Below are 18201 nucleotides of genomic sequence, written 5' to 3' on the forward strand. Positions count from 1 at the left end.
AAGCACACAAATAAAGAAGATGTGTGTGTATATATATGGTAAGTTGAATGGGTCTTTCATAAATGGCGTTTCATGAAAATGGATTGGTTATAGACCCAAGAAAGCACAAACTACAAATGGGTCTTTCAAGTCTCCATTTTGATAGTTTTAGTCCCTGGAGTTTGTTTTGAGCGTTTTCGGGGCATTTTAAGAACCGAAAAGGGTGTTTTTTTTAGATCCGACAACTATAAAACAAATATATAACATAAAATTCATCATTTTGATAATATCAAAAGGTCCGGGATACAAAACGGGTCGGGTTTACATTAAGAATACAAGTATAAAATAACACATAAAACACATAAACGGGTCCAGGGCAGGTTTGTATTTGAGGCATTCAGTGTTTACACATGGTTAGCTCTAAGAAACGTCATCCACAATTAAGAGTAGAGACAGATTGGAACCACTAATCTTAGATAAAGATTGTGAAATTACACATAAAACATCACATGTTGCATACAAAGAAGTATTTTGAGTTGCATACAAAGAAGTATTTTGAGGCTTTTGAATTATAGCTATAAGTTTTCTTATGTTATTATATAATGTAAATTTCAAGAAGTGGTTATAGATTAATGAATTATATGATGTTTTTGTTTTTCTAGAAAATAATCTTATATTTTTCGAATACATAATAATCGTGTATTGTTATATCATTTTAAGTGCGGCTTTTCTTATATGACAACGTATTCGTTATTCACCTCATGCGTTACACGGGTCATTGATCTAATAACATGTAAATCCTTTGTTGCGCTAAATTTTCTTATAAGATATGGCAAATTGGAATGAATATCTCATCTTTTGTGTATTGACTGATAATAGTTACACCTTTAAAAATCGCCGCCAATGGTCCCTTTCGACTAGTTTTCTTTCAATGGACCTCGGTTAAAAACACTATTACTATTTTTAACGACTATTTTCTTACAACGTCGTTAAGTGTTTTTCTGAATTTCAAACTTATGTTTTAGGACTTTTGATCGGAAGAAAGATACGAGTCGACTAATATAAAACTTATCTTGAAACGGTGATTCAAATGATTTGATTTTTGTTAATTGGAAATTCAAACACCCGAATTGAAAACACTGTTTCGTTTGTATCATCGTTTCGAGATAAGTTTTACATCAGTCAACTCATATTCGTCTTCCGATAAAAAAAAATCCTAAAACATCAGTTTGAAATTCAAAAAAAAACTTAACGAAGTTACGTGCTTTCTAACAGAGGTCAATTGAGAGTAAAATAGTCGAAAGGTTGGACTGTCTACATGAATTTTTAAAGATGTGATTATTATCAGCCAATATACAAAAGATGAGATTATTTATTTTCAATTTGCCTAAAAATATCCGAAATTAATTTCGATTTTAGGCCGAACCAGAAACTCTAAAATCTGCCGAACAAGAAATTCTAAGGTAACTGTGAATACAAGTATAACATTTTAACTTTTTCTTAGGCCGTTCTGAAAATAAAACTTATTATTAGGAATATCATTTTTTCTTCGATCTTTCTTATTAATTATTTACGTTTTGCTACTTGTCCTTATATTATCATACACATATTCTTCCGGTCCACATGATTGCCGGAATAACAATCTCTTGTCTTGTGGATATTTTCAAGAATACAAATCATTATAAATAGAAACTTTTTTACATATAACATTCATATAACCAAGCAGTCAAGAATCTCAATACAACAAGCCATGACCACCTTTAGCCACATCGTTGCGGTTTTAACCATTTCGGTTGTGATGTTACTTCCAAAGACCATTGTGGCAACTGAATACGTGGTCGGGGATGGCAGTGGTTGGACGACCAATTTTGATTATCAGAAGTGGGCCCAAGACAAAACATTTTACGTCGGTGATAAGCTAGGTGAATTATTTGATTTTTCTAAAACCCGAATTTCTATATTATTAGTTTTTCTTTGTTATTTTTTTGCTAACTCATTAACTCTTGCCATACTTTTTGTGTGCTTAAGTGTTCAACTATCCAAAAGGCGCGCACAACGTTTATAAAGCGGACGCTAGTGCCTTGCTAATTGCACAGTCCCGGCACCTGGCACGGGCCTTACAACTGGACACGATGTTGTGACCTTGGCGGCACCAGGCAAAAAGTGGTACATTTGTGGTGTGGGAAACCATTGTGCCGAACAAAACCAAAAGTTGGTCATAAACGTACAATGGTCTGCTCCAGCACCCGCACCAAGTAGTGCTACAAAGTATGGATATCAGACTTTCATGGTGGTGGTTGTCGTTGTTTTGTCAGTAATCGTCATATTTTAAGTTAACCGTTTAACATGTACTATTTATCGGTTGACACTAATGTGACTCGTGTAATATTAATAATAAAAGAATGCCTATTTGATAGTCCACTAATCAAACAAGATTGAAATTTTAATAATAGCATATTACATGTATACTATATGATAGTCCCCGATTCTTTTTAACTAACGCATCACCAGTATCGAGCTATATGTATACAAATATAATCAGGTTATATTTACCTGCCTACGATAAGAGAGATAACAAAATTACATCATGTCCCAAGATAATTAGTCATGAATCAATATTAGATTTCATGGTTAATGCAACAAGCAAATCTCTAAAATCCCCATGTGGAAAGCTCTCCAATATGTCCTCAATGAGGTCCACCCCATATAAATTCTTGTAATATTCTCTTACTTTATTCGTATGTGTCTCACTTTGACTCACAATTATACTTTCCAAGCTTCCTTCATCTTTTGTTCTTCCTTTGATGATTGCTTCTAGTGTCTGTATTTAAATGATTTAGAGAAGCATAATAATAATAATATTTAAAAGCAAATAGTAATTATAAAAGAGGGGCGGGTTTAATACAAAACCAATTTTAAGTAAGGAATCATGAGAACAATATAACATGTCAGTACATAATGTTTTGACAAAGAGTGGGGCAAAAAGTTACGTAGACGGCTTAGGTATCAAATTTAAATGAAAAGATGCAATTGCTTGTATAATTCTTACAATTCTCTACGTAAAATTGGTTATGTGTTAAACGGAATCCAATAAAAGAGAATAAAGATGGCTTGTTGCTATACACTATAAAGTCATGAAGTAATTTATCAATATTTCTTTCCATATACTATAAAGTTATATAGGACTTTATAAAAAAAAGAAGTTATTTTAAAGAAATAAGTTGCTTAAAGGTTCTTTTAGAAGTTTAAAGGACTCCTCTTAAACTTTTACTTGAAAAGGAAAGAAAACTCACCTTTGCATAATATTTTGGTGGATTGCTTAGGAATTTCACCACAAATTGCAATGCATCTTCAAACTCTCCACCATATTCATTTTCCAAATGCTGAAAAAATTAATAAAATAACTAAAAGTCCATCATTTTTAAATCATCATCATCGTACTCAGTATATCCAACCAATAGCAAAGCTATGGTAGAAATTAAAAATTAATGTATAAAAGTTAAAATTCTTAAGTGAAAACTTTTTACCTTTGTATAACTCTGCCCATAAATATGCTTGTAGATTGATAAAGTAAGTTTGAGTTGTGGAATGCTTCTTTTACTTAGAATTTCAAGCACAACTCCTTCATCAATCTTGAACCCCCTTGATTGAAATAGCCTTTGTGCATCACACTTGCCAATGTGTACACTAGCATCAGCACTATGAGCTTTTTGTGATGCACCCAATGCCATTAATATCTACACAAAAAACCCACCTCTAATCAACCACTCCCCATGTGGGTTTGTACTCACATGCATAAAAAGTTTCATCTTTTAACTTTGTACAAGCTTTTGTTAAGAGTGGGGACTTAAAGTGTACTATTTAAAGCTATACATGCATCAATAAGGTATGATATAATTAACTTATGATATCTTTTTATAAATGATTTTGTATCATGTGTACAAGAAAAAAAAGATTTACCTTTTGGTAAGAATGTGGGGGTTCAATACTCATAATGTCTTGGTCCAAATGCCTTCTAAATTTACTTTGATAAGCTTGTTGAATGAGGAACAAATGGCTTGATTTCCTACCAACATAAATCTCTATGAGTACCTTATAGTTGACACCGCCCGTTTTCTTAAAAATGGCATTTTTCGCCATGATAGCATCACGTTCATGAGGATTAAGCACCATCAACGACAAGACCTCGTGCGTTCTTGATGTTTGACCATGAATTTTGTTTTGTAAACATTCATGTAAATCTTCTCCATACATTTCCATGTACTTTTCTCGCGTCTTTTGGCATTCGCACAATGTTAATTGACTAGCGAAAACCCGAACAAGAAGGCTTGGATTCTCCAAAGAACCATGAATTTGCTTGCAAATGTCTTCAATTGAACTTTGGCTTGATGGTTTTGCCATTGTTGGTTAAGATTCTATGAAATGTTTGTGTGCTTTATAAAGAAAAAAAGTGGTAACTTGGGAGCCAAGGGTGTGTTATCATGGCCCACTAGCATGAAGGACCACTTTCCTTTCCTTTTCTTCGAAAAGAAAAAAGTGTGCTTAGTTGTTAGGTAGGTCAACTTTTGAATCTATAAAAAATTATTATTGTGTTCGATTTAGTTTTGTGTTGTAGGTTATTTAGTTTTCCTTTATCATAAAAAAATAATATTTTTTTAATGCAATACTGATATAGAGTGGCTCATATGACACATATTCTAAAAAGTAACAAATTATATATAGGTAATTTTTATATTGTTTGACAATAGAGTTTGTAGTCTATAATTATAGATACGCATAAATGACATCAGAGTCAGAGGATCGAAAACAATTTCTTATGAAAAGGACCCCAAATTTTGTTATAAGCTTTAGACCTTAAAAAGATTAAGACAGCCTTGATGAAATATAAAAGTTTGCAAGATTTTTTTCTCATAAATTACATAAACTTAACCTATTTAATGATTTGAGCTAATCATCTAATGAGCCAAACCAATAGTATTCACACACTAGTATATACAATATATTAGATCCATCATTGATGGAGGTAGATGAACTTAATAATGGATGATTCATCCATGAATCACGTATTTATCACTTAAAATGATATATAACAACAATAACCATATGTCCGTACCTAGTAAATCCTACAAACACTACAAACAGCAAAACTGCTGGCAGGGTCAAAGGACAGAATAATTTATGTTTATATTACAAAATAATTGGTGTTCATATTTCATTTTAAAGTTTGATACTTTCTTTAACGTTTTATTCACAAGAAAGAAAAAGGAAAAAGAACGCTTGTCTTTTTGTTACTTTTTTTTGTGTCAATAGTGAAGAAGAGACTAATGGTAAGGATGTATAAATATTTTCGTTTTGTAATGCACAAGTGAAGTGCTTTATGATATGAAGTGCTTTATGATGCTTTTTAATGGACTTCCTTGTAGACATTGAGAATGATATTGGTTTGGTCTGTGCAACACTGTTCTTTTTTAATATTTTTCATTAAAAAAGTGAGTTATGTTTAATAGTGTGTGTAAAATTTGTAAAGTTTTTTAAAAGGGTTAGTTAGGTTTTTGTTCATGTGTTTTGACCATATTAACTACTTCACTTCAAAATTAAAACTTTCAATCATTTGAGATTTGACTTACTATGGTTATATTTTTCTTAATCAATATTTTATTCTTTTTCATCAAAATTACTACGGTTTGTTCATCGAGTCAGATCATCTTTTTTTTGTTTGGTCGAGTGTTGGTTGAGAGTGTTTGTTTGTGTGGTTTTTGGTGTTGTGTCCTGTCTGGTGTTAGACGAGGGTTATATGAGGGTCTGTCACGTATAGCCTTATACGTGGCTTATAGGCCTTTCAAATTTCAAAAAAATCTATAAAGCGCGAGATGATGACAAATATTTCTTTTACCCAGGAGATTGAGAAGTTGCTCCTAACGATACCCAACTTAAAAAAATTTCTCTTCTTTTTTTCCCATATCCCCGACAGCTCTAAAACTCTTCAATATTTTCTATACTAAAAATCCCTAACATTTATCTGACATCTCAAGATATCCTATAATGCTTCAATCTCAATATATTTTTTTCCAACTTTTTATTTGTCATTATTTAGCATTAACACTCAATTTAAAAGCATACTGAGTAATATATGTAATGAAAGCAAATAATTAAAGCATGAATAATGAATATGACGCAAAACATGAACGGCCTCTTATTAGTAAGTTTCTTAATCATGATTCATGTTTTTTTATTGAAGAATTGTTCTTACGTGCATGGTTTACATATGTAAGTTGATTAGCGAACCAGATAAGGGGTGTGCATGGTTCGGTTAGGGTCGGTTTTTTACTAAAATCGAAACTTTAGATTTTGAGTTTTTAAAATCGTTTAGTTTCGGTTTTCGATGTGGGTTTTGTTCGGTTTTGGTTTTGTCATTCGAGATTGAATATTTTGGGCCGAAAAAGTTGTCCCAAAATAATGGATTCGGGCCTAAATCATTTTGAGTTACATATTTATTAAATTATTATAAATAACCTAAAATAAAAAGTAAAAGTTTATAAATTCGGTTAGATTTGGTTTTATACTACATGAAAAACGAAAACTAAAACAAAACCTTAAGTTTGGGTTTTAAAAAAACATAAAACCATGAGAAGTAACACATTGCAAAGGTTCATACCACATAACATGGTTTTGAGGAAACTTGTTATATAATAAGATTTAATATTTATTGATCTACCAAAAAAGAAGGAAAATTACTAAAATAGATATATTTAACCAAGATTTTTCATAAATAGGCGTTGATTATAGCCTACAACCCTCTAGACATCATAAAGACTTTGCCGGCTTCAGATATGTGGCGCAATCTGATTAGTTTAGAGAAGAATGTCTAGAGAATTGTATGCTAGAAGTCAATGTTTATGTTTGAAAAAACTTAGTCAAACATGTCTATTTTTTTTTCTTTTCAGAAATAAAACAACGAATATATTGAAAGGGTTTTGAAATGGTTAATGTACATTTAATGTTGATTAAACGACTGGGAACCTAAAAGTTTTTTCGAGCTACTACGTGTTAGATGGTGTGCGTGAAAGATGCATGGGACTTAATATATCATGATTCTATGTGCAAACGATTATGAGATCTGATTATTTGGTCAAGTTTATATAAAGTGATTGTGTGGATAATTTAATATTTGTGTGAATGAATTTAGGGAGTTTATAAGAATTTGCCTTGTGTAAAGAAGCCTATATTTGTAAATTCACATATATGGACTCGTGCAACTTTTTTCTAAAGGCCAAATATTATAAACTAAGAAAAAACGTATAACTTGTAAGTCGCAAGAAGCCCGAACATACAAGAAAATAAAACAACTAAACACCAAGTTAATCGTCCTTATGTGACAAGTTGTTTATTAAATGTTCTTGGTTTGTCACGGAGTATCTAGACAGAGGGTTGGTATTTGTTAATTTCGACTCAATAAATCTTATTTTTGAAAATTAAATATTTTCATTTTTACTGAAGTGAAGTGTTGTAAGTTGTGTTAAACTATTGATTCATCAACAATTTTAGTATGTGTTTCAGGGTGAGTCTTGCTACGAAGTGGCAAAGCATCTCCAAGGTATCTATTTTAAACAAAACGCGTTAGCCATTTTGATCCGAGCTTGTGGTATGACATGTTATCTGACCCAACATGACGCGTTCATTGCCACATAGCTTAACTATAATTACAAACAAATGCATCCAATAATATGCATATAGAGTAGGTCAGGACTCAAGGGAGAATGGAAAGTTGAGTTAATGACAGAAGAAGTTGCTCTTAATTAAGTCTTAATGAAACCCCAACTAAATAAACTCTTTTATTCTCACTAAAAAAAATATGCAAATCACTCTTTAACGAAACCCAAATTAAGAGGGTGTTTGAGATTGCTTATTTTCACCAACTTATAACTTATTAACTTTTGAAAAGTAAAAGGTGTTTGGGATTACTTATATTGTGAGAGAAAAAGTTTCATAAGTTACACTTTTGTAACTTATTATCTTAATGAAAAATTATAAGGAGGTAAAATAAGGAATTCCACACACCCCTAAATGCTAAATGCTGATGTCTAATGAGTTAACTTGAATTACTCTTTGGGTCACGTGACAGGTTGTGAGGGTGTCACATCATCATTCTTTTTCTTTAAATATGTGTTCCTTTTCTCTTTAAAATATATTATTTCCTTTTACAAAAGCTCGCTTTTTGTTAGTGATTTACGTTTACGAATTCGCATCGATTCGTTGATATCGCCTGAGTTCGAATCGGTTCGTTACCGTTACTTGCCGGTTTATAAATATGTTAAGTTTTTGTATTTTGGCGTTGACGAATTATTTTTTTCTTTTATTATTTATTTCCGGTGCCATAACCTGAATGACATTGCCATAACAAACCTAACCGATACAATAACTGAATAACAAATCTAACTAATACCAATCAAATATGTGTCGCTACAGCTGGAACATGACCGGGTTTTGTTAGTTAGTTTAACATTAATATTGACTTTACAAGTTAGTGAATAATAATAATAATAATAATAATAATAATATATTTAAAGAAAGCATATGAATGTGAGTTACGCAAAACAAGTTGTAAAATAAACAAAGCGTACGTGCCTTCACGGTTCTTCTTGTTGTAATGTTTGATTTGCATGTCTATGTCTTCTTCTTCATCATCATTCATTCATTCATTCATTCTTTCTCTCAGTTGAATAAATCCACAATAATAACCCCGGAATCAATCTCTCGGTATCGACATGAACGACCTCTTATCTGTAAGTTCATTTCTCAATCACGATTTATGTTTTTGCTAATTAATTATGTGCATTGTTTACAGCTGCAATAATATCTTGTTGATTTCGATATTCGACGTAAATGTTTCTAATGAGTCTCTCTTAGATACTGATTATTAGCATTAGTTTCGATTGGTGATCATTTACGTATTGAATACATGCACGTTTGTTTACGTATGTAAATCGAATATATGTGTTAAAGGAGCGAAAACACGAGTCTGGGGTTATGGATTTGATTGATCCATTTGAGCGAAAACACGAATATACGTGTTTAGTGGTTCAAGTCTGAATTATACTCTTGTAAGTACGGTTGTGCATGAAATTGAAAAAAACAACGGTTTGGTTTCATGTTTGTGTAGAAACCGAATTTACGGTTCGGTTTTAGTTTTACATGTAATAATAACAAAACAAAAAAAAAACTTATGTAAAAACCAAACTTATGTTGGTAACTTAAATTCACGTAATCGTTGACCTCTTGTCAATTGATTCTGAGTAGCTTTATCAAGATCAGAGGCAAATTGTGCAAAAGCTTCTAATTTTGCAAATTGTGTCAGTTCCAGTTTTAATTTACCGGCTAGTTTTTTCATGGCTTTAATTTGAGTTGCAGACCCACTCTGGAAACAGAGATACCCACATTAATAGCGGGTCGGATTCCAGCATTGAATAGGTCGGCAGATAAGAATATTTGTCCATCAGTAATCGAAATGACATTAGTAGGAATATAAGCCGAAACGTCTCCCACATGGGTTTCAACTATTGGTAAAGCGGTCATACTTCCTTCACCTAAAAGAGAACTTAATGTAGAAGCTCTTTCCAAAAGGCGTTAATGTAAATAAAAGACATCCCCTGGATAAGCCTCGCGCCTAGGCGGTCTTCGTAATAGAAGAGACATTTGACGATAAGCTTGCGCTTTCTGAACCGTATATATATGTAATGACCTAAGTTGACAAGTTGGTTTAGTTTAATATAACAAGATTAGTATGGTTATGTTTTAGTCACCAAGTTAGAGTTAGATCTTTAAATAGAAGGCTTGGGTAGAGGCCAGAATTATTGTAACGAGTTTTTGTGCCAGACTTCTCTTGTAATAATAAAGTGTCTATCGATCTTGTGCCTTGAACTTATAGATTTTCATTTTTTATTTTTTACTTCAATAGTTTATAAGAATCTAATAAATGCGTAACTCAGATATTTTAGCCCAAATGTATGATAATCAATTAACTATTTATTAACAAGATGATTTAGGCCCGAACGGCTGGCAAAGCAGGTCTTATCGTGTTAAGCAGGTTAGAGTGATGCGCTTAACACAAGTGTCAAACAATAATATGACTTGTTTAACTACTTTATGTAGTGTCTTAAGCAGGTGCCCGATTGATGGCAGAATCTAAAATTTTCAAAATCAAATGGTAGAATATGAAAAAAGAACCGAACTGTAACCAAACAACTTTAAAAAATCCAAAAACTGGTATATCAGTTATTGGTTCGGTTTTAAGCCAAAACAAACCCAAACCGAACTTGAAGTTTATAGGTAATAAAAACCGAACCAAACTTATAGAATTTCATTAATTATATATTTAAGTAATTTACAAGAATTCAATGAATATGTAACACAAATATTTTAGCCTAATTGTATAATAATCATTTAGTTATTAATTTACAAAATTTTCAAACCCAAATGGCAAAATCGAGAAAACCAAAAACCAAGCCCGAACAGTTTTCAAATCCATTTGGTTTAGCCCAAAACCGACTCAAACCAAACTGTGCACAACCCCTACATAGGAAATTCAGTTAATATCTTCAAGGAAGTGTATCTAGCAGCCTGTGATATTATATGCTTTTGATATCTTATCTTCTTTATTTGATTACTTGTTCTGTTTATTTATTGTTTGTAGACATATACTAGCCCTCAAAGAAGCACACATGGTGGTGGAGATATTGAAGCTGGAAAGAGGTCTGCAGAGATTGAGTTAGATGATTTTTTTAAGAAAGTGAGTAATTTATAACTATAACTTATGTTATTGCTTGATAATGTTAGCATAACTCACAAAATATTAACTTCTTACCTTAATTAGGTTCAACTCATCGAGAACGAATTCGAGAAACTTTATAAGCTTTTGAAAAAACTTCAGGTATCTCCTTACTCTTGTTCATAGTTTTACACACTAAGGCGTAAAATGTCTGCAATATGTGGACCACATCTGCTGCAGACATATGTAGCAGGGGTGGACCAAACCTCTGCAGTCTACAAGAAGAAGACTGTTTGTTTTTTAACGTTTGTAGATTGCTAAAATAAACTGGTGGTGGCGTGCGAGAGGTGGTGGTGGTGGACAATGGTGGTAGGTGGTGGACGGTGGTAATGGCGGACGGTGGGTGATGATGGGTTGTGGTGGTGGTGGTAGACGGTGTTGGTAGGTGGTGGACGGTGGTGGTGGCGGATGGTGGGTTGAGGCGGTGGGTGGACGGTGGTGGTGATGGTGGACAATGGGCGTTGTTAGGTGGTGGTGGACGGCGGTGGTGGATGGTGGTGGTGGCGGGTGGTGGTTGGACGGTGGGTGGAGGTGGTGGTGATGGTGGACAATGGGTGTTGTTAGGTGGTGGTATTTAACCCTCTGCAGACCTTAGAAGATCTTAGAAGTTGATGGACCAAGTCTGCACCAAGAAGAGTTCACGCAGACGTTTTTTAATGAAACGTCTTCAAAAAAACAAACAGTCTGCAGATGGCAATGTATGCGTGTCGCAGACAAAAGAGCCTGCGCAGACCTTTTTTGAAAAAACAAACAGCACCTAAGTTTTTGAAATATAAGTGTTTTGTAACACACAAAATTTATATGCAGAATGCTCATGAGGAATCGAAATCAGTAACCAAGGCTGCTGCCATGAAAGGTAACATCATATTGCAAATGCTGATACCGATTATAAGGTTAATATTAATAATATATTAATATGTTGAGTAACAGCAATCAAGCAACGAATGGAGAACGATGTGAACGAAGTTGGAAAGATTGCTCGTGTTATTAAAGCAAAAATCGAGGAACTTGATAAGGAGGTTAGTCGATGAACGGTTTACAGCGAACTCAAATCTCATATTATGAATCTTTAACTCATAATTTATATTTTTTTTAATTCAAGAACTTGGCGAGTAGACAAAAACCGGGATGCGGTCAAGGAACTGGTGTTGACAGATCAAGAACTGCAGCTACACTGTAATAGTATATCACACTTTTAATTTCAAATATTTATAATTAAATATTTTCATTGTTGTTATTAAATCTTTGTTGGCAGTGCCTTAAAAAAGAAGTTCAAAGACAAGGTGACAGAATTTCAGACACTAAGAGAAACTATACATGAAGGGCATCGCGCAGTTGTTGAAAGACGCGTCTTTACAGGTATTAAACTCTTACCTTAACTGCATAACATAAGTGCATAACCAATGATTACATAATTTTGCATTGTGTCTAAATAAACGTTACGTTTTCGTTTAATTATCGTCAGTAACGGGAACTAAAGCAGATGAAGAGGTAAGGTATCTTTCACTCTCAAATTTTCAAGAAAAACGGCATTATGCGCCCCCTGGGGCCCACTCGTATGAGCTGATTATCGCTTACTCTTCACTAGACAATCGATCGACTAATAGAGACGGGCGATAGTGAACAAATCTTCCAAAAAGCAATTCGGGAACATGGAAGAGGCCAGGTTCGTTCTTAGTTTTTTTTTTTTTTTTACATTTTGCTTTAACCGTTGTTAGTTTCGTGTGTGTGTTGTTACTTTGTGTTATATAAGATTAAGTTCCAGAGTGTAAGTGCAGGTGGTTGATACACTTGCAGAGATCCACGAACGCCAGGATGCGGTTATAGAAGTAGAAAGGAGGCTTCTTGAGTTGCAACAGGTATGAATGATTTGAAATGGTTGACTTTTAATATGGGTCAAACTTATGTTATTCTTGCAGATATTTCAAGATTTGAGGTATGAATGATTTGAAATGGTTGACTTTTAAAAAGGGTCAAACTTATATTATTCTTGCAGATATTTCAAGACATGGCTATATTAGTTGATGCTCAAGGAGAAATGCTAGATAACATAGAGACACATGTAAGTTCAAACTAATAAACCATGAAACTGAACATAATAAAATCAAACCAACATGTTATTCGATTTTTGCCGAGTTCAACGGGTCATGCATAGTAATGTTATGACTCCAAGATCAGCCAATGTAGTTTTTAAAAGAAGTTTAAAGTAATGTTATTCGGGTGTTTGAATTTCCAATTAACAAAAATCAAGTCATTTGAATCACCGTTTCGAGAGAAGTTTTACATCAGTCGAATCATGCCGTTCTTCCGATCAAAAGCCCTAAAACATCGGTTTGAAACTCGGGAAAAAACTTAACGGCGTTAAGTGTTTTTTAACTGAGGTCCATTGAGACAAAAATAGTTGAAAGTTGGGACCGCTGATAGTGATTTTTAAAGTTGGGATTATTATCGGCCAATACACAAAAGTTGGGATTATTTATTTCCAATTTGCCTTAAAATATTGGGTTTTGCCATTCAAAAAAGGGTAGTGGCACAGCTTGTTGTCCGCTTGCCTTCTGTTTCGATGTAATCACTACTTTTCAGTTTAAAAAATTGCTTAGTTCATTTTGTATAATTTAGGATTTGTGTCTGATGTATATAGGTGTTGACTGCGGTTGATCATGTTCAAAGCGGGAACAAGGCCCTTCAAAAGACAAAGAAGCTACAGAAAAACTCGAGGAAATGGGCTTGTTGTGCTATTATCATTTTGCTCATAGTTATCGCGGTTATTCTTGTTGTTGTACTCAAACCGTGGAAGAGTATCAAAGGTGCTTAAATAGGCGCGGTTCAATCTTAGCGATGCAAAACATCATTTGACCTTATACTTGTACAAAATGAGACCTCTTCTATGACTTTGATATCATAGTTTTATGTATGTCTTCAACCATGAAGACAAGAAGACTTACTGTCTTTTAGTGCTTGTTCATACGAACCGAAATCATTGTCATTTTGGCATGTTTTTACAAAACTCTATCGAGAATTCAAGTTATTTCTTAAAAACATACTCGTCCTGTAGTCGATGTACTAGTTTGGTCATAGAGATACATGTTTTGTTACGAATTATATGCATGTTTAACAAGGTTACAAATTATATATATGTTTAACAAGTTTTGGGCAATTATATCAAACCCCTCAAAAATCTGTCTATGAGTATTAAGATCAAGAATATCACACATGAAGAGACATAGACCTGAATCCGGGCAGATCCAGTCATCCTATCCCATTGGAACTACCAAAAAACATTTGGACCACCCAATCAGGTGGCCCACCTGAGGACCCACAAATTATAAACGCTTATGACATAAGATTTAGGGTGGGGCCCCAAAAGCCTCTGGCTGTCCCACCCATTCGTCAAAAATAATCCACAGACATAGATGCACAATACGACGTTAGTAGTGTGTAAACGAGCCAACCTTAAATGATCTCAAGCTGGAGCTCAATTCTAAAAGTAAGCTTGTTTAATAAACGAGCCCTAGCCCAAGCTTCACTTATCGAACTAGAGTCGGCTTACAAGCCTACTATTTATATTATTTTTATTTAAAATATTATTTATACATTTATATGTAACTATTATTATTATTATTATTATTATCATATATAAACATATAATTATAATATATTAAAAATAATAAGAATGCATAAATAACTAATAATTAATAAATGGCTGAATCGAGCCGAGCTCGAGCCATAGAAACAGATCTCAAACGGATCTAAAATGAGTCAAGCTCAAACTTATATAAGTAAAACGAGCTGAGTTCAAGCCACGTCAGAAGCTTCTATATTTATGTGTTTACTTTGTGACTTTTTCATGTTTTTTAACGGACATTTTTTTGTTAGTGTTTCTTAGGCGATGTCTGGGATTGCTTATTTGAGTCTCCTTTATAACTTATTAATTTTTCAATAAGTTATATAAGTTGTTTGATAAACAAAACGAACTTATGGATTTTAACTTATTGACAAGAAAAAATAAGAAGGTTTTGATAAGTCAATCAATCAATCAATCAATCAATCAATCATGCCCAGTAAAATCCCACCGACAGCAAAGCTATAAGTAGGGTCTGGGGAGGGTGGGATGTAGGCACACCGTACCTCTATCATGGTTTTGATAAGTCAGAGAAGTGTAATTTATTAACTTATTGTGTTTGATTTACCTATTACACCCCCTTAAACCATCGAAACCCTTTACGCTCTTTTAAAAAAGAGTGCCTTTTTTTGTCATTTTATCTTTCCCGTCACATAAGTTAATCCAAACACTTTTATTAAAAACTCCTTTTAAAAAAATTCATAAGTTAATAAGTCATTTTAAGAGCATTCTCAGTCCGTTCCCTATAAATACGTGATTTGAGTTTGCAAATTATATGGTATAGTTATAAATAGAGAAGAGAGCAAATGTTAAATAGGAAAGTTAAATTTGCGTTTCTATTTTTCACATTGTATAATTTTATAATATTTTCTGAAAGTGATTGTGAGTGAAGGAGAGAAAAAAGATAATGATAAAGATATAAAAAAATCTTAAATATATATAAACAAACCTTTAAAATATCTCCACCCATCTCAAGCCACCAGATTGCTTTATTTGTAAATAGAGGTTTCTTATGCATTTGACCCGAATTCACGGGTATGGATCTAAACAAACTCAGATAGCCCTTAAACATGTTATAACATCTCATTAAATTAAAAATTAATCTCACCAAATATTTTTATATAAAAATCTTAAATTGGGTACATACTGAAAATTAATATCTGATTTAAAAAAAATGATATTATTTATAATTAAGAAACAATTTTCTTGTAAAATAAAATAAGCGTGTCATGGGTCTTACCAAACCCAGATAGTTTTTAAACCGCGTTATAACATCTCATTTATTTATGACATCATTTCATCATAAAACCCTAAATATATTATTAACTTTCTTACAATAAATAAAATTAAAATCCAAAAGATATATAAGTATTGGAAACGAATAACGTAAACAAACTCTCGTAATACAAGGGATAAAAACTAGTATTATACAACTAAAAATAAGAGAAAATATTATGATTTTTAATGTAATAATATAGATACATAAATACATAAACAATATTAGAAGGAAAAAAGAAAGGCATTTGTGACTTGATCCCAAACACACTCTTACTTTCATTCACTCTAAACCCCCAAACTTCAATAGTCAATATACTCATAAACCCTACATATACATCCCAGCAAGCATCTCTTTAATCAGCAATTACAATGTTTGCATGCAGAACATTATTAAAGCAAATCCGCAAGAAAAAACGCAGAAAACCCCACAAATCCACCTCCAAAACCCCTAAACAAAACCCTAATTCAAGAACTCAAGATTCTCATGAATTCAGCTTAAAGTCACAAGCTTTAGGAGTCCAGCCACTGGGTAACCTCTACCTAGCCTCATCCCACCACAATTCAAGAACCACAGGCTTAGGTACCATCCAAACCTTAACAGATGAACTCATTCTTGATATTCTAGGGCTTCTAGAAGCCACCCATTTAGGGGTTTTGTCAACTGTTAGCAAATCACTGTATGTGTTCTGTAATCATGAACCTATTTGGAAGAATCTTGTTTTGGACAGTTCTCCACATGGGTTTTTGTTTAAAGGCTCTTGGAAGTCAACATATGTCGCCAAAAGGTATCCGAATTATTATTCGAAGGTGGGATCTTTAGGGTTAAAGGTGCAAGATTTTTATTCAGATTATTTGTTTCAGAGCTGGCTTTGTGCTAATCTTGAAATGAAAGATGAGTGGTTGGTGAGGGATAATATTATTCGGCGAAAAGGGATTTCGGTTGATGAGTTTGTGAGGGATTTCGAGGGGTTGAATAAGCCGGTTTTGTTGGAAGGGTGTTTGGATAATTGGGGTGCTATGAAGAAATGGGGTAGGGATTATTTGGTGGAAGTTTGTGGGGATGTTCGGTTTTCGGTTGGACCGACGCAGATGACGATGAATGATTACTTTGTGTACGCGGATCAAGCGCAAGAGGAACGGCCGTTGTATCTTTTCGACCCGAGGTTTGCGAATAAAGTTACTAAATTGGGTCAAGATTATGAAGTCCCGGTTTATTTTAACGAGGATTTGTTTAGTGTTTTGGGCGATGAGAGGCCGGATTATAGGTGGATTATTATCGGACCTGCAGGGTCAGGATCATCGTTTCACATCGATCCTAATTCCACGTCGGCTTGGAATGCGGTGGTGAAAGGGTCGAAGAAATGGGTTTTGTTTCCTCCTGATGTGGTCCCGCCTGGGGTGTACCCGAGCGCGGATGGTGCTGAGGTCGCGTGTCCCGTGTCGATAAACGAGTGGTTTATGAACTTTTATGAGGCTACTAAAACATGGAAGAAGAGACCTGTTGAATGTGTGTGTAAAGCTGGTGAAGTGATTTTTGTGCCTAATGGATGGTGGCATTTGGTTATAAACCTCGAGGATTCTATCGCGATAACACAAAATTTTGTTAGCAGGTACTTTTATTAAATATTAACCCCTGATTTGTTATAGTTTTGTATCGATATCACCGATATATCACCGTATATCAGTGATATATCGGTTATCGGTCCTTTGGTAAAATATTTGTTAAAATATCGGTACCGATAATGTCGGCGATATTGACCGATATTGGATCAATATTTGATCGATATATCACTGATATTCCCTTTCCAGTCTTAATTTTCAACTTTTAGCGTTTAATGTTGGTGTTTTGAGCCTTAATCAGTTCTTGTGATTTGCAAGTTGCAAAATGATAATTTGTTAATAGGAGAGTATACTAAATTGTTAGTGTTAAAGTGTTGTATATATAAATTCTACATGATATTAAAATTACCGATATCTCAAATATCGGTCTTCGAGCGACATCCGATATTTTTCCGCACTAACTGCTTATTCGTATGTGTTGTGATTGTGTAGGAGGAATTTGTTAAACGTGCTTGATTTTCTTAAGAAACCAAATGCAAGCACGCTTGTGTCAGGAACACGAGACCGAGTGAATCTACATGACAAGTTCAAGAAAGCCATTGAAGCATCTTTTCCCGGGACCATTGATGAGCTGGCCAAGGAAGCGGAGAAGAAAAAAGCTGAGCTGGAGAAACTGTCTTTCTGGGATTCGGTTAAAGACTCCAATTCGGGTGGTTTTAAGTTTTCGTTTTAGAAGAATGAGGATGGGATTCGGTTAAAGACGCCTGTTTTAAAGATATGATTTTAGAACTCATACTCTCAAACCGAACACAAAGTTACCATTTTCATTTCTTTTCCCTGAGTCGAAACACCGCCTTATTCATCGTTTCGTTTTCGTTTATCCTGCTTTTGTTGTTTTATTGATCCCTTTGTAATTTTGCTTCAAGAACATTTTTGG

General features: G+C 33.7%; 3 protein-coding genes and 1 pseudogene across 4 annotated transcripts; 3 read left to right on the forward strand and 1 right to left on the reverse strand.

Moving 5' to 3' along the window:
- Positions 1-1712: 1712 nt before the first annotated feature.
- Positions 1713-2371, forward strand: LOC143626819 (blue copper protein 1b-like; annotated as a pseudogene). Its single transcript, XR_013152493.1, has 2 exons — positions 1713-1901; positions 2008-2371. The product of XR_013152493.1 is annotated as a blue copper protein 1b-like (transcript).
- A 104-nt stretch (positions 2372-2475) lies between these two features.
- On the reverse strand, positions 2476-4527 carry LOC143626820 (annexin Gh1-like). The gene is made up of 4 exons (XM_077096779.1): positions 3940-4527; positions 3507-3716; positions 3273-3362; positions 2476-2800 (listed from the first exon to the last, which is right to left on the reverse strand). Exons 1-4 carry the CDS (start codon positions 4378-4380, stop codon positions 2585-2587), a joined length of 957 nt encoding a protein of 318 aa, XP_076952894.1. The 5' UTR covers positions 4381-4527; the 3' UTR covers positions 2476-2584.
- A 4217-nt stretch (positions 4528-8744) lies between these two features.
- Positions 8745-13768, forward strand: LOC143626821 (syntaxin-132-like). Its single transcript, XM_077096780.1, has 12 exons — positions 8745-8762; positions 10670-10765; positions 10850-10906; positions 11612-11660; positions 11735-11823; positions 11907-11980; positions 12060-12163; positions 12270-12295; positions 12393-12470; positions 12583-12663; positions 12801-12866; positions 13446-13768. The coding sequence occupies exons 1-12, from the start codon at positions 8745-8747 to the stop codon at positions 13617-13619; spliced, it is 912 nt and encodes a 303-aa protein (XP_076952895.1). The 3' UTR covers positions 13620-13768.
- A 2305-nt stretch (positions 13769-16073) lies between these two features.
- On the forward strand, positions 16074-18029 carry LOC143626823 (arginine-specific demethylase JMJ22). Its single transcript, XM_077096781.1, has 2 exons — positions 16074-17314; positions 17757-18029. Exons 1-2 carry the CDS (start codon positions 16074-16076, stop codon positions 17995-17997), a joined length of 1482 nt encoding a protein of 493 aa, XP_076952896.1. The 3' UTR covers positions 17998-18029.
- The last annotated feature ends 172 nt before the right edge of the window (positions 18030-18201 follow it).

The sequence above is a fragment of the Bidens hawaiensis genome, unplaced genomic scaffold (assembly GCF_021521415.1).
Source record: "Bidens hawaiensis isolate Kalapana, Puna unplaced genomic scaffold, B.hawaiensis_p1.1 tig00004525_1, whole genome shotgun sequence".
NCBI lineage: Eukaryota > Viridiplantae > Streptophyta > Magnoliopsida > Asterales > Asteraceae > Bidens > Bidens hawaiensis.